The sequence below is a fragment of the Anabrus simplex genome, chromosome 1 (assembly GCF_040414725.1).
Source record: "Anabrus simplex isolate iqAnaSimp1 chromosome 1, ASM4041472v1, whole genome shotgun sequence".
Lineage (NCBI taxonomy): Eukaryota > Metazoa > Arthropoda > Insecta > Orthoptera > Tettigoniidae > Anabrus > Anabrus simplex.
The window spans coordinates 1,305,069,577-1,305,085,655 of NC_090265.1; the positions used below are offsets into that span (position 1 = coordinate 1,305,069,577).

The 16,079-nt window shown below is 36.6% G+C and overlaps 1 protein-coding gene across 1 annotated transcript in view; it reads right to left on the bottom strand.

Moving 5' to 3' along the window:
• The window catches only part of para (paralytic), a 947,817-nt gene that overhangs the window by 123,395 nt on the left and 808,343 nt on the right, over positions 1-16,079 (bottom strand). The window contains exon 28 of the mRNA XM_067137715.2: positions 5,912-6,034. Within this exon, the coding sequence (XP_066993816.2) occupies positions 5,912-6,034 (123 nt within the window). The remainder of the gene's footprint in view (positions 1-5,911; positions 6,035-16,079) is intronic.

Sequence of the window (16,079 nt, forward strand, 5' to 3'; positions counted from 1 at the left end):
ATGAAAACATTAAAATATAAAAAATAAACCATTTTATTCATCCAATCTGATTAGACCAACATACACACAATGGGACTTATGTGATGAAAATATACTTCTGATAATGACTGGTGCAATAAAATCTAATATTCCCATAACTTACGTAAGTAATATTTATGCCGTGTGATATATTGACTCTTAACAACTCATTAATAATAGAGAACCCACTAGAATTAAACAAAACCTTATTTTGTAAGGCCTGGTTTAATGTCAGAACCATATCTTAACTAATCAATCACTCTTTCACTTCCAGAAAATGGCTAGGCAAATATCTTTGATAATATGAATTACAATACTTTTTAATCACCTCTCTGCCAAGAAATCTATTAAGGTAAAGGGTATGTTGTAGGGTTGTTGTATATTGATGGAAAGTAGAAGAAGAGGAAGAAGAAGATTAAGAAGAGGAAGAGAAGAAAGAATAAGTAAGGGAAGTAATTAAATAAGTAAGTGTACAGGAACAACAATAAACATTTAAAAATTACTTAAGGAAAAACATGAGTGAACTGATTCAATGATAAAATCATTTTCTGTTTTAAGATGCTTCTTGTCAATACTTTTTATGAAAATTACTGCATTTACAGTGATTTTAATGCAAGAGTTGATAAGTTGCTGCATATTTTAAGGTGCAAGTTTGCTTATTTCTCAGCCTGTTCCAGCTAATATAAATAGTAGCTCCATATATTAGCATATACAATATTAATGAGTGAAACTTTTATTTGTAACAATACTCTTTATACCTCAAGTAAGTCAGTTAAATTCACTACTAATTGCTCCTTAAACAAACATACATCAACTAGCATATTTTGGTACCTGAAACATAGAAGTACCACCGTGATGAAGTACTAATTTTCACAGCTATTAAGATTATACACTAATGATTTGTGGACTTTTCATTGTTGATGCAAAATTTTATTAGTTAATATTTTCCATCTGACATCTGGGGTCATTTTATAGGTTGTAGCAATGAAGAACCGAAGCGATGATTCACTTTTCATACCTAAGTTATAAGAGTTAAGAATATTTTTTTTTTACAAATTATTTTATGTCGCACCGACACAGATAGGTCTTATGGCGACGATGAGATAAGAAAGGCCTAGGAGTGGGAAGTGGCCATGGCCTTAATTAAGGTACAGCCCCAGCATTTGCCTGGTGTGAAAATGGGAAACCACGGAAAACCATCTTCAGGTCTGCCGAGAGTGAGGCTCAAACCAACTATCTCCCGGATGAAAGCTCACAGCTGTGCACCCCTAACCACATGGCCAACTCACACGGTGATTTTAAGAAAAAGAGATCACATCAAAAACAAAGTGTTACTTCATATCATCCTATTCAAACACCGTATAATGTAACTATGGAAGGCAGCTATGATCTGGTAAGAACAGAGTCTTTATTTTATTGAAATTATTTCGGTGATTTGTTTTCATGTATTATCTTTGATGTGAAATTCTTCTCCTTACAAGTTTCATCAAAATGGAATCAGATCCTTGATATAGAAGATTGTATATTAATGTCTCATATCCTCTATTTTTGTCTCATATTTTATGAAAAAGCAACTTGATCATTCTTACTACTATAATACCTACTAAAGACGATGTGAGAACGCAAGAGGAAAATATTGATTTACATAAAATTGCATCACTTGAATTTATAAGTCTATAAGTCATTACTACAGTAGTGTTTTACATTCAGGAGATGGAGGGTTTGAATCCCACTGCAGATGGTTTTCCATGGTTTCCTATTTTCACACCAGGCATGTACCTTAATTAAGGTCATAGTCATTACCTTGCCATCCTAGCCCTTTCCCATCTTTGAAATCACCAAAAACCTTTGATGTGTTAGTGTGATGTTAAAATCACCAACAAAAAAAAAAAAAAAATCTATAGCATTGATGCACTAGAATAAATATAAAAGTTAAAACAAACCACCTCTAAAGAATCAATCTAACCTATTAACCAGTCAATAACTTTCTGAAATTCATTATGTTTCTTCAATCAAAATTTGTGTGTCATTACACTTCAATACCAGGAAACAGTGGGCACCACAGTATCTAAGAAAATTCATTCGATGGTATGTGTGAAGTACTTCAGTGCAGTTATAAATAATCTCTCTTATATACTGCAGCAATATCATTGTAGGCTTTTGTTTTTGTTTTTGATTTTGAAGCCTTTAATTTATTCAAATGGATTTATATGAATTTATTGAATTGAATAAATAAATAAATGAATGAATGACCTGAGGTAATTCAGGATGATAATAAAAGTGGCAAAAAAATTGATTTTCAGAGAACTGGTAAAAGATCTTGAAAGTCATCTACCATATCTCATGTTCAAAGACAAGGATGGCAAGAAAGTTATTAGAAATTATTTATCAATTCACTCATGTTACTAAATCCATACAAAGACTTCAACTACTATGCATCTAATAGATAGAACAGGAAATTTGTAATAGAAAGAATCCTTTAAATAGTACCATATTTATATTTTTAAGAGATTATCCCATTTTTTACCATAAGATTTCCAGTTATTTTACTAATAATTTGGAACTGAAAATCTTGATGAATTTCCAAAATATAACATTGTCTCAAAATTATAAATATGGAAGTGAAAATATCTACTTCTACACACGCACACACACGTTGCAATAAAGCTGTTTCTTGCACTATGATTGGAGCAACTAAAACCTAGGTGTCAACTGTGATTCATCCAGTATAAAAAGAATAACAAAATAAAGAGAATGGTTTAGTGGAGATGCAAATCTCAAGGAGACACGACATGGTGCTAGCATAAGGGAAAACACACAAGGCAAGTTGAACACTAATTTCATACACTGATAAAAATATGCTTTTTTGCTACACAGAACTTGCAAGGTGGAGGTGGCGCAATCCAACATTGAAACAAGACAATACTGCAAGTTGTTGATTTCATGCTAACTGATAGAAATTAAGAACCAAGTCTCAGGGCATTTTGCAGTCTAAATAAAACTCTACTCCCAAAGTCTCAAGGTAGCCTTTCAAGGAGAGGATTCAAAATTGAAAAGAATTTGTTCATATTTCTGCAATATTTGTTTCCAAGAAAACTTCACCAGACAGTACTAATAAGAACCCATTTCTTTTATTCCTAATCTGAAGAAATTAATTTGTTTGTACTTCAGTTTGTTACTGTTATTTTTAGTGAATTACACTCTTATTGCTTACAGTTAATTATTATCACCCTACCAGTATTTATAAAATAATTAAAAGATGGAAACAAAGTAAATAAGGGGCCTGTGAAAATAAACATATTCCTTACACTTTTAAATATCTATTCAGTGTAATTAAATGAAACAGTGAATGAGGTTCACTAAGGGTGTTACTACTACTGCTACATTCACCGTACATTCCACAGGCTGTGTTTCTACTCCTCCAAGGCCTCCTGAGACTGCTGGGTACATACCCTCATCCCCTGCATTCTAGACATAGCTCTAAGAGGCCTAAGGGCCCTGAGAGTCCGCATAGTTTTGAAGGCTTGAATGCCTCCTGCCCCAGCCAAGGATGCTACGAAGTTTATGAGCGACACCTGGAGTGAATAGATTTACAGTTGAGACAGAAATGAAGGAAAAGCAGCAATTCACAGACCACAAACACAACACTTACTACCGCCACCATAGTAGGGAAATGTCAACCATAAAACAACGAAGATTAATCTTGAGGGCATGTTGATAAATGATATCTCAGTTTGTGAATAAACTTGTAAGAAGATACTTGAGGTTTAAGGAACTTAGATAAAGAAGGTTCTTAAAGGTATTCACAAAATGTAATATCATTTACTGAATCCACCAAAGGTTTTCATTCCATTACTGAAATTTTCAAGTTCATTATTCAATTTTTAATAACATTTTTCAGTACTTGAGATTTTTCATAGTCTAACAATGAAAGTTCTGGTAATGAAAAGCCTTGGGCAAACTCTTTAACATACCTCATTTTCATCCACATATTAAGCATTTTGGAGAGACAATTATTAAAATGAAGAAAGAAACAAACTATTCACAAAACACATAAATTGTTAGCACAGTTTTCGTAGAAGGAGAGCCATTACCTGAAACAGAGTAATACACATAGAGAGAAAATAGGTTTACACACCACACTTACACACACACACTCAGAGAAAGACATGGAAAGCAACCTGATAATACAATGGCGCGATCGGCGAAAAGAGACGGACATCTACAGGTAACCAGATAGTGAAAAGACTGTGCAACCACAACACCAAATTATGGTCCCAACGATGAATGTAGCAGGTAAGAAAGTAAATAAAAACCACACAGTTAATTATGAAAAGGTGAAGGAAAAGTTTGGAGACAGAAGAGAAGATGACAGAATATTAGACTTAAGGAATACAATTAAAGGAGAGGATGGATTTAGTGCCCTAATCCCTGAACTGTGATTTCCTTTCCAGGTACTAATACAATTCATAACATTGTTGACTATATCACATTTTACAAAGACTGCAAAAATCATCTACAAATACTTTCTTTCATACTGTGCAACTGTACATAAGTAAATGCCATTACATATAAGAGGGTTTTCTGCTCACCATAGCACGTATCTCTAACTCGTAATACAAACACATTCGTGCGCATATAATTTTCCAGTTTTTTTGAGTGTAAAAGACCTGTAGCATTCCAGATGTCAACAGGCCATTACCTTTTCTAAACATAAATTTAATTAGAGTGCATGAAATACTGATTCTACTTGCTCTGGAAGTCAAGAGCAGGCCGATAAAGACACATGTAATAGGAAATAGTTTAGTCACTTTTTCATATTATCGATGGTGCATGAGCAATACCTTGTGTCCCACAGTGCTCATCCGACCTATTATCCTCCTTAAACCTCGTCATGCCTTCAAGCCACCCATGGATATGCAGTCCATCAGATCAACGCTCGTTGCGTTCATATTCCTATGCTAATGTATACAGGAAAATGAACCTTAAATGCATTATACTGTAGGAGTGCGTAAATACTTCACGAACATATACATTCGTACAGTACGGTACAATAGGGTACATTTTCCTTTACCTATTGGCATAGGAAAATGAAGGCAACAAACATTGTTCTGATGGACTTAATATCCATGTGCAGCTGGGAGGCGTGACCTATCTTAAGGGAAACCAATGGATAGGAAGAGCATTGTGGGTTATGAGGTATTGCTCGTGCATTGTCGTTATGAAAAATATGGAGGTTATTTTCAAATCATGTTGCAAAGACTCAAATTCAAATTTGTACATGATTTCAAAATATTGATTTCTTTGTTAGATATGTAATTATTCATACACTAATTATTAAATATTATTAATTAACTACACTTGGTTGACAAAATATAAATAATCCTTAGTGTGTATAACAATGGAGCTTTACGCATCTGTAAAATCCATGTTCTATTTAATTTGTTACTCAGTACATTCAATATACATGAACGAAAATAAAACTACGCAGACCGCAGACAGAGTAATTATTCTATTTTTCAAGCAAATATGCTCTTGAAGAATGAAACATGAACATGGTTGCTGGTTGTAAGCTACCATTCTATTTAACACTTCTGAAACAGAGAAAAATAATTATTTCCTCCACATCATGTACTCTTCCATAAGACTTATCTCAGCAGCAGTGTTATTCAGAGCAAACCATCTTGTAAAATACATTTACATTTATTTATCCTGATGATCTTTTATAGTTTCTACAATCTGAAATAAAAGAGCAGTCTTTGTAGAAATGAATATTTGACAATGTTGATGTAACAACCATTTGAATAATAATCCTAAGCATATTCTTCAACCACAATGGGTTCCCTAATCCCTCCCATTTTCTGCAGAAAACCTTCCTCTGCTCATTACTTACTCTCATCCCCTCCCAGCGCGACACTGCACGCAAAGGTCTCAGGGCACGCAAGGTCCGCATCGAACGGAATGCAGGGATATCAGCTGCACCGGCCCATATAGCCGCAAGGTTTATCAGAGACAGCTATATCATGGAAAACTGAAGTCAGTATTTGAATATAACATGAAACACAACTGCTTATGTCTCTCTGAATACATTCAAGATCTGGAAATAAAAGTCTTAAAACAATGCACTGTGATTTCCAAAAGAAATTCAGATACTGCTGTTTTGCATTACTGAATATGGGATCAAATGAGAAAATGATTATTAATTGGATTTAACAGTATTTGAACTTCTCATAAAAATAAAATAAAAAAAAAGCAAAGTTGTTTTAAGATGACTAGGACAGTTCACAAAATATTAAATAATTAAAACATAATACAGTTATACCACTGATTAGTCCACAGATTTCCTAACTATGAAACTTATGGTACAATGTTAAATACAAGGAAGGAAACTGAAAATGATGTTAACAAACAATTTAGGATTAGTATATGTTTCACTTAATTTTAGATAAGATACAGGTAAGTTTTGAATACAGAAAACCTTTATTAAGTGTTGGATTCCTGGCCAGGTCAGGGATTGGAGAGTCAGCCTACATGACAACAATTGAGGGACTATATAATGGTGACATAGAGGCCCCAATCTAGAAAGCCAAGAATAACAGCCAAGATGATCCATTGCGCTGACCATGTGTCACCTCGTAATCTACAGGCCTTCCAGCTGAACAACAGTCGCTTGGTATGCCAAGGTCATTCAGGGCTGTAGCGTCATGGGTTGTTTATATTTTTGTTTGTTTTACTAAAGGTTGAGGGGTTACACACTAATTGTTACAACATAACTAATGGTACTATAATACAATAAATAATAAACTGCATCCTGTTCAAAGAACACATAACACACTTTTGCACAGAAGTGAATTTTGTTGAACGATATACAGCTCTGTCTGCAGTGTTTCTATCAAGTGGATGTACTTACTAAAAATACCACTTAATGATAGGGTCATACAGAAAACTAGGACTGAATGTCATAATGTCATAACTCCGCCCTCAGAGTCGAGGAAGGAAAAAAAAACCCCAGCAGCGTATGACTGAAGTCGCTCTCCCCACCTGGCTGATTATATTTTCTCTAGCGATGTAAGTCGCCCTCCCCAGTACACGGATTAACACTGACTATTTACAACTTTATTGTTACAGTACACAGACTGAAACACATAAAAGCTTCAGATATTTTTGTGCCATTGACGTGACTGCCTAAAACTGCCTGGGAAGTATACAGATAAGGGTTTAACAGAGAAAATATGTTTGTTGTAGGAGAGTTGCCTGTAGATTAACTGCAACAAGCCATCATTTACTGTAAGTCAGTCACGTAACTATGTTAAGATGTTGCGCCAAGTGACTGGGTACAGCATAATGCAAAATTAATGCTTAAAACTTTGATACATTGACATGGAGAGCACAGAAAACAGCGAATTGGAGAAGTAGTGTACTTTAAGGCATTCTTAATACAAACCTCACTCACAGCTGTGTCATATTGCATGTGGTCAAACACTAGCCTACCATTAACACTATGAGCCCGGACGAGTCAAGATGGCATCCCAACCCTATGGCGACACAATTTAGACTTTCAGGAAAAAAATCACAATTCGTCAGTTTTTGAAACAAAATTAAACAATTTTACATTTATATTCTTGAAAAAGCAGGTTATCACATGAAATCAATGCAAAAATGCTTACCTTCAGCTCTGGAAAGAAACTCAAGCTATAATTTTGGAACATTTTGATATCCTTGTGCATGAACTTGAATTTCTAATTCACTCGTAAAGCTGGATGCTTTTCAGTCAATGAACAACAGAATTACATATTGTTATTCCCAATACCTAGCTTTGGTATGGTAACACCCAAAACATCCTCCTATGCAAAGACCTACATCACATTTACAGCAATATACGGTTGTCCTCTTTCACAGCGTGGCTGGTGTTGTGCTTGGACTTGTCGTAGCAGACCTTCCACGTACACTATGCGTGCCCTTACTTCTTAGCACCCCCTGCAGGTGTTCTGTGTGGAAAACGATCTCTGCCTTCAAGCCTTCCCACAGTTGATGCTCGTGATTCTTCAGTGACTTTCAGCCCCAACACTATTCAACAAATCATCTGCTATATGTTCACAAAATTTAGAAAGGGGAAGATTCTATTAACAAGTCTTGCAGTATAGTGGATAAGCTTTCACTATGGCAAGATTGAACAGAAGGAAGAATAATTTTTCCACCACTTAATCGACTTCATCGTGAAAGCACAATATGCCAGCAACTGGTCAGATTTATCAACACTAATTAATTTGTTATAGTCCAATACTGCTGATGATTTGGATTTCTTGTGGCTCCCTCTTGCAGCAGGTATTTGAATCATGTTCAGTGCTCAACATATATATATATATATACATCTCCAACATCTCATTCCTTTATTGTTAGAAGGTTTCCCCTCTGCAATTAAACTTTTTCACCCTTCTTCAGTTTATTTGCAAACTCTGACTTTGGCATTCCTTTCTGATTTGGCATCACAGTACCAACTACTTAAGTCTAAAAGCCCCACAGATGCTCATAAATGGTGGGGATTGAAAACCATCTGTCCATATACACTGTGTGTCCCGATTTTTCACTGTCCGCACAGTCTGTCCATAATATTGACAGGAGAGTTGTAATTTCCCACCATGACATGGGCCCCAGAGTACACTTCCATGTTGCACATATAACCTAGCTTCACATAGCTGAAAGATCTTGATTCCATTCTTCTGTGGCTTTCCTCTCATGACCAAATGAAAAAATTAGTCCCCGAAATGGACATATTGCTTCAATGACTATAAGTAATTCATCAGGTGAGTAACAATTCAGAAAACTTGTTTTCAGGCAGTCTAGTATTGGTTGGATTTTCAACAGGGCTGTTTCAGCTTCTGATTGTCGATCAAGTGCAGCACTGTCAGAATAATGAGAAATTGGTCTCTCAACATTCCAAAGGACTTTGCGCAGTCAGTTTTTAGAATTGGTGTTATGTTCTAGTAGTCACAAAGAAAAAATTTATGAATCAAACACAATAGAATCACTACTGCAAAAAATAACTTTAGTTCATTCAGTGTCACTGGTTTCCACTGTGCATACACTGATTTAGATTTAACAGGGCCTCCTTGCTTTTGTAGACGTATATGCTGCAAGGGATATCTGTTACTTTCCATGTGTATAACATTCAATACATTACTGTCAAAAATTAAACCAAAGAAATCTAAAGGTTAAGATTCTGCAAAAATACCAAGATTATTAGCATTCAGTCCTGGTGTGCCAGAAAAACAGGCCTATTCACAACACCAATATTTTAATTTTCATTGTGTTCCTATGCCTCTCACCTCCCCTTGTCTTTTAGTGACCGGTTCTTCTGATGATGAATCTCATGATTCCATAATAAGTTCCATAATAATCTGTTCACTTATCCATGGGCTGTATGCACACGTAGGATTTCCTTTACTTGTACTAAGACCAGAATCCATATCTCAATATACAGTATCAGTCGACTACTTGAAAAATAAATTATAATCATTATAAAATATCAAAGCCATCTTAATAACAGTGCTGATGGTGGTAATTATTGTTATAATCAGTCATATGCAGTTGTATCAGCACACTAAATTTTATTTCAGAACCAGTTTTCGGACTCTAAGGTCCATCATCAGTGTTGCAATATTTTTTTAAAATTTGATTTTACATGAGTATGTTGTCATATTCAGTTTTAAAACAGTTAAAATGGAACCCTCTAGAGTTCAACTGTAAAATAAGAAAAAGAAAAAGTGTAAAATTATGTATACAATACATATGAAAATCAGTGATGATGTAAAAAATATGTACAACATATCATAGGAAGGGCTGGAATATCCTCGTGGTCTAGTATTAGACAAATGTTCAGCTGTAAGTACGGGGCACACTGGAAGCACATGATATGTCACCTCAAGGTTGTGAACAATATGTTGCTTGCGACTGTTTCATTTAAAATTTTATCAGGTTCCGTTAACTACGCCAGGAATATTTCTATATTTTTGCAGGTATTTAGTTCAAATCCAGAATTACCTTTAATAATTAATTTGTCCTTTTTGATCCCTAAAAAGTTATGATTATTGTTGTAAATGTGTTCTGCAGAAGCTGAATATTTGTTGTATAGTACTCTATTGCCTTAAAATGTTCTTGATATCTTTGATTTAAGGCTCGGCCAGTCCTTCCTATGTAAAACATTTTGCAGTCGTTACAAGTGAGCCTATACAGTATACTCCTGAATTAATGTAGATATCATTTTTGTTGATACTATGTGCATTATATATATGTTCTGATATTTTATTTCTGGTTCTAAATGCTGTTTTGAGTTGTAATTTCTTGAATATATTAGCGATTTTAAAAACTTGATTTCCAAAATGCGTAAATGTTACAAATTGACTATGTTCAGAGATTTCCTTTCTTCTCTCATGGTTTTTCTTTTTTTTCTCTATTTTCTTTTTACGTATAATTTTGTCCATCATTTCTGGGTTGTAGCCATTTGCTTTGGCAATTTGTTTTATTATTCTAATTATTTCTTTCGATTTACTTTCATTACTCATGGGAATCTTTGACTTGACTTATTTTCCTGTTGCTCCTCCTGGAGCATAGGACTTCAGTGAGACACTTCCACCTGTTCCTGTTGTCGGCTAACCTCTTCACTTCGTTCCAAGTTTTTCCCACTGTTAGACATTCTTCTTTGATCGTCTTTTTCCAGGTCTTCTTCACACGTCCGCGCTTTCTAGCGCTTTGGGGGTTCCAGTCGAGTGCTGTCTTTTCAATGGCTCCAGCGGGCTTCCTTAAAGTATGTCCTAGCCAACGCCATTTTCTCTCCCTTATCTGCATTTCAATTGGCTGCTGCTTAGTTTCTTCCCATAGAACTTCATTTGAAATAACATCCGGCCATCTTCTGTTGATGATACGTCTTAGACAGCAATTCACGAAGACTTGCAGTTGTTTAGTCGTCTTCTGAGTAACTTTCCACGTTTCACAGCTGTAAAGCAAAACGGACTTAACATTTGTGTTAAAAAGTCGTAGCTTAGTTTTTCTAGAAATGTTCCTGTTTCTCCATATAGGATACAACTGAACAAAAGCACCATTTGCTTTCCTGATGCGACTCTTAATTCTTCTTTTGCTCCTCCAGTCTTAGTAACCATACTCCCAAGATATATGAAGGAGTGTACTTGTTCTATCTCTTTATCATCTATAGACAATTTATCATCAATCTTGGAATTGACCCTCATCTCCTTGGTGTTATTAATATTTATTTTAAGTCCAGCATCCTCTGCCTCCTCCTTCAATCGCTTAATCTTCTCTTCCATATCTCTGAACCATTGAGCCAGTAGACAGATGTCATATGCAAAAACAAGGTCTTCTAACATATCTTGTAAGCCCCACTGGATCCCCCTTTTCCAACCTCGTTACACTTTCCTCAGCACACAATCCAACACAAGTAGGAAAAGCGTCAGAGAAAGAATACAGCCCTGTTGAACTCCCAAGGTCACGTCTATTGGTTCAGTAAGATCTCCCATATGCAGAACCTGACATTTATAATATTCAGAATCTTTTGTGGTATACCATATTCTTCAAGTGTTTGCTACATAACTCTTCTATTACCAGAGTCGAAGGCCTTCTCAAAATCAATGAAAGTCAAGTAGAGGGTGTTCTGCCATTCTGTACTTTGTTCCAAGATGATTCTCAGATTGTTTATGAGATCGACACAGCTACAGTGTTTACGAAAACCAGCCTGTTCCCTTCTAAGGCACAATTCCACAACCCGCTCTAAAATGATCCTTGAAAGCACCTTAATTGGTACCAACAACAATGTAATTCCCCTCTAATTATCACACTTAGTAATATCCCCTTTCTTTGGTATCTTAACAATCAGGCCTTTCTTCCATTCAGCTGGTAGCTTTTCTTCATTCCAGATCTTTTCCAACAGGGGGTGCAATAATTTTTCCGAGGTCTCAATATCTGCTTTAAGTATTTCTGGCGCGATATTATCCATACCTGGTGCTTTTCCAGTTCTTATCTGTTTCAAGGCCTTCTCTATTTCTGAACAGGTTGGAGGATGTAAATTTATTCTTGGGTCACTATCTACTGGTTCCACTTGTTGGTTACCATTCTGTTCTGTATCTCTATTGAGCAACTCTGAGAAATGTTCCTTCCATCTCTGTAGATGTTCTTTCTGGATGGTCAGTTTGTTTTTAATGGGTTTATTCCTGATAAATCCTCTCCTTGACAGTTTCTTTGTGATACTATACAATTCCTTAGTATCTCCCCTTGCTGATGCCTCCTCTGCCATTCGTGCTTGTTCTTCTACCCACTGTATATGATCTTTTCTTACACTTCTGTTCACACTCTTATCAGCTTCCACATATTCCTTTTGTGCTGCAGCTTTCTGTTGTCTTGTTTTACACATATTAATCTTTGTCTTAACTAGCTTTCTAGCCTCTATTTTTTTCCAAGTATCATCAGACATCCATTCCTTCTTGAGATAATTGTGAAATCCAAGCACCTTCTCACTAACTTCTAAATATGTGTCCCTGACTTCTTCCATGATAATTCAACATCCATCATAAGTTCTGGTTCAACAGCAAGAGCTTCAAAGCAGTTTCTTAATTCTATCTGGAATTCTTTCCTTTTACTTTCATCTTGCAATTTACCTGAATCAAATTTCTTGTTTTGCCTTTCAAATTTTCTTCCACTTGCCACAATTTTCATTCTAAACTCTGCAACTACCAGGTGATGAACACTTCCCCTTGCGAACCTGGGTCTTGAATCGAGCTGTCATCAGTCTTTCTGAGATGGGTTTCCAATCAAGGAGGCCCCTCTTTTATTTCTAACATCAGTCATTGATCTAAACTTTCTACTTATGGCGATGGGGTCTATCTGGTTTTCTGTAACCTGATCTGGCGACACCCATGTAATCTTATGGCATTGTTTATGAGGGAATAAAGTGCCACCCACTACCAAATCATGGCTAGCACAAAAATCAATGAAAAGCTCCCCATTTTTGTTAGAGTCACCAACTCCATGCAATCCCATAATTTGTTCCAGCACCTCATTGTTAGTACCAACCTTTGCATTTAAATCTCCCATCACAATAATAATATCCCTCTTTCCCACTCTTTTAATAGTCTCATTTAGCTGGCAGTAGAATTCTTCCTTTTTTTCAATCTCTGACATTTCTGTCGGAACATAACACTGGATCACAGTCACATTGCGAACCCGGGTCATGAATCGAGCTGTCATCAGTCTTTCTGAGATGGGTTTCCAATCAAGGAGGCTCCTCTTTACAGTTTCATTCAACAGCAATCCTACACCTTCTCTATGTTCTGCATCCTCCTCCATTTGGCCAGAATACAGGAATGTGCACCTATTAAGATCTGTATTTCTCCGAAGTCTGACCACCGTACTTCACTTAATCCAAGGATATTCAGCCTGTATTCCTACATCACTTCAGCCACTTGCTTCAATTTACTGCTCTCTCTTAGGGTTCTGACATTCGAAAAACCTATTCTTGTTTTCCGTTTCATGCCAAAAGTCGTCAACTTATTATCCATCTGGTTGTGTTTCACTTCGGTTTCTTTAATAGTTTATATTTAAGGCTGTGCAAGTTATTAGCCCACAGCAACCCGAGCTTGGTGGTGGGACTGCCACCTAAGCTTCCAAGCCTGCTGTTTTCTGTAAGGGTTGTCTCCCTTAGCCTTTGAAGATCCCACTTCACCACAAGGCAGTGGTTCCTCTTGTTTCATTAAACCCCAAGGGAAGAGGGTTGCCTCGTCTGCCAGAACTGCCATTCCAAAAGTCTCTTTTTCCGCCACATCTGCCACTGAGGACTTCATCAGAGCCCTGTTAGCTGTCACTTTTCAGGGTTCCTGTAGGGCCTTCACAGGTACCGTAGCAGTCATGGGGCACACACAGTCCCCGCTGTACATCACCCTTGCAGGCAATCCCTTACTTCATGCCATTGCCCACCTCCCACGACGTGGACGAGGGGTTGGACTTACGGAAGGACATGGGAATCTTTAATAATCTATTAATACAGCTTTTGTAAGCTGTTTATTTGCGAGTTCCTGGGTGGTTGGAGTTTCTGTTGATGGTGGTGATAGACTGCGTGGGTTTTCTAAAAATATCAAAATCTATCCTATTGTTGATTTTTGTTAATGTGAGGTCCAAGAAATTTAACTTTTTATCGTTTTCTTTTTCCATAGTGAATTTGATGTCGCTATTAGGGGTCGAAAAAAACATGAAATTAATTGTTAAAGGTAATTATGGATTTGAACTAATTACCTGTAAAAACATTGGAATATTCCTACTGCAGATAACGGAACCTGATAACATTTTAAATGAAACAGTCGCAAGCAACATATTGTTCACAACCTTGAGGTGACGTATCATCATGTGTTTCCAGCGTGCCCCATACTTAAAGCTGAACGTTTGTCTAATACTAGATCATGAGGATAATCCAGCCTTTCCTATGGTATGTCACATATTTTTTACATCATCATTAAGTTTTATATGTATTGTATGCATACTTTTACACATTTTCTTTTCTTATTTTACAGTTGATCTCAAGAGGGCTCCATTTTAACTGTTTTAAAACTGAATGTGACAACACATTCATGTAAAATCAAATGTTTTAAAAATATTTCAACACTGATGATGGACCTTACGAGACCGAAAACTGGTTCTGAAATAAAATTTAGTGTGCTGATACGACTGTATATGACTAATTATAATAATAAGTACTTAGAAGATAGTTGCAGACTGTCGATTCACTACAGTTTCATTCTAAATCTGTGAAGTCTTATAATCTATCATTTAAACACACGCACATACAGAAGGTCATTCGGTATCTCTGGGAACGATGTTTGAAGGGTAAGTAGTATATGAAAAGCCATGTCTCCACCAATGATCATGCTCAATTGGAAAGCCAGTATTTCTATCTATAGCCCAACAACGTAATTTCTATTGCAGCAGACATTTTCGCAGAGCTAGCATGTCTATCTTATCCCACTCCTCCTGACAGGCTTTCCAGAGGCCATTGATAGTGCGTGGACGTCTATTGCCTAAGGCCCTTTTTAGGAGTCCAAATGTACAGAAGTCTATGGGTGACCCCAGGGGGGTCTCTTCCCGCATCGCGCTCCTTTTTTTACTCTTCTTCATGATTATTTTCTTTGTAGCAGCCTCCTTATAAAATGAATGAATGAATGAATGAATGAATGGATTAATTAATTAATGTACAGTCGAGAACATGGAATCTTGTTGATATAGAAATAGTAGATTATGTTGGTAATGGAATGCCTCTACCTCACTCAGACCCTACCCCTTATCTGGCTCTAGCAATTCACTTGTGTTGATTGTCAGCCTAGACTTATCTTTGGTTCACAGAGTCTAATGAGGTCAATATAGCTTAACTATCATGTTATTACAATTTCGTAGGCTAGAAACATTAACCAATATTCAGAATTAATCACATATCAGCATTTAATTACAGTATATGCTCAGTGGTTTAATAGGAAATAAGCTGAAAACAAATTTCTTAATCCCTTCAACGTAATGCAAAACAATGTGTATGCTTTTCATTGGGAGTTGTTGTTCCGGAACATTAGGAGCTTGAGGTGGAGTGTTTCGGTACAGTGTGCCGGCACGCAGGACTGTAACTGCGCAGTAGAGAGAACTTTGTGGGGCAACATGACATGCTCCGCATTAGCAGGAAAGTGCTGCTGTACCGGATGTGCTGTGTGTAGTTACGGCCAGCATAAAGCTGCACGGAATGTGAAGGAACAGTCAGAACACTGAAATTCCCGCCGAATAATCACGAAGATAATATGACAGAAGATGGAATACGGAACATGGAACACTTCAGCACATGGCGGCACACAGCCGGTATCGTCAGCTAGTAGGCGAAGGGCAGTGCATAGTGGCGCTGCCGACGGGATACCAAGTCACTATCTCGGTCTCGCTTGAGAATGTTTCGGAACAATTGACACTCAGTATTCCGGAACAGTGGGGCACAACTATGCACCAGCACAATGAGCAGAAACAGGGACATA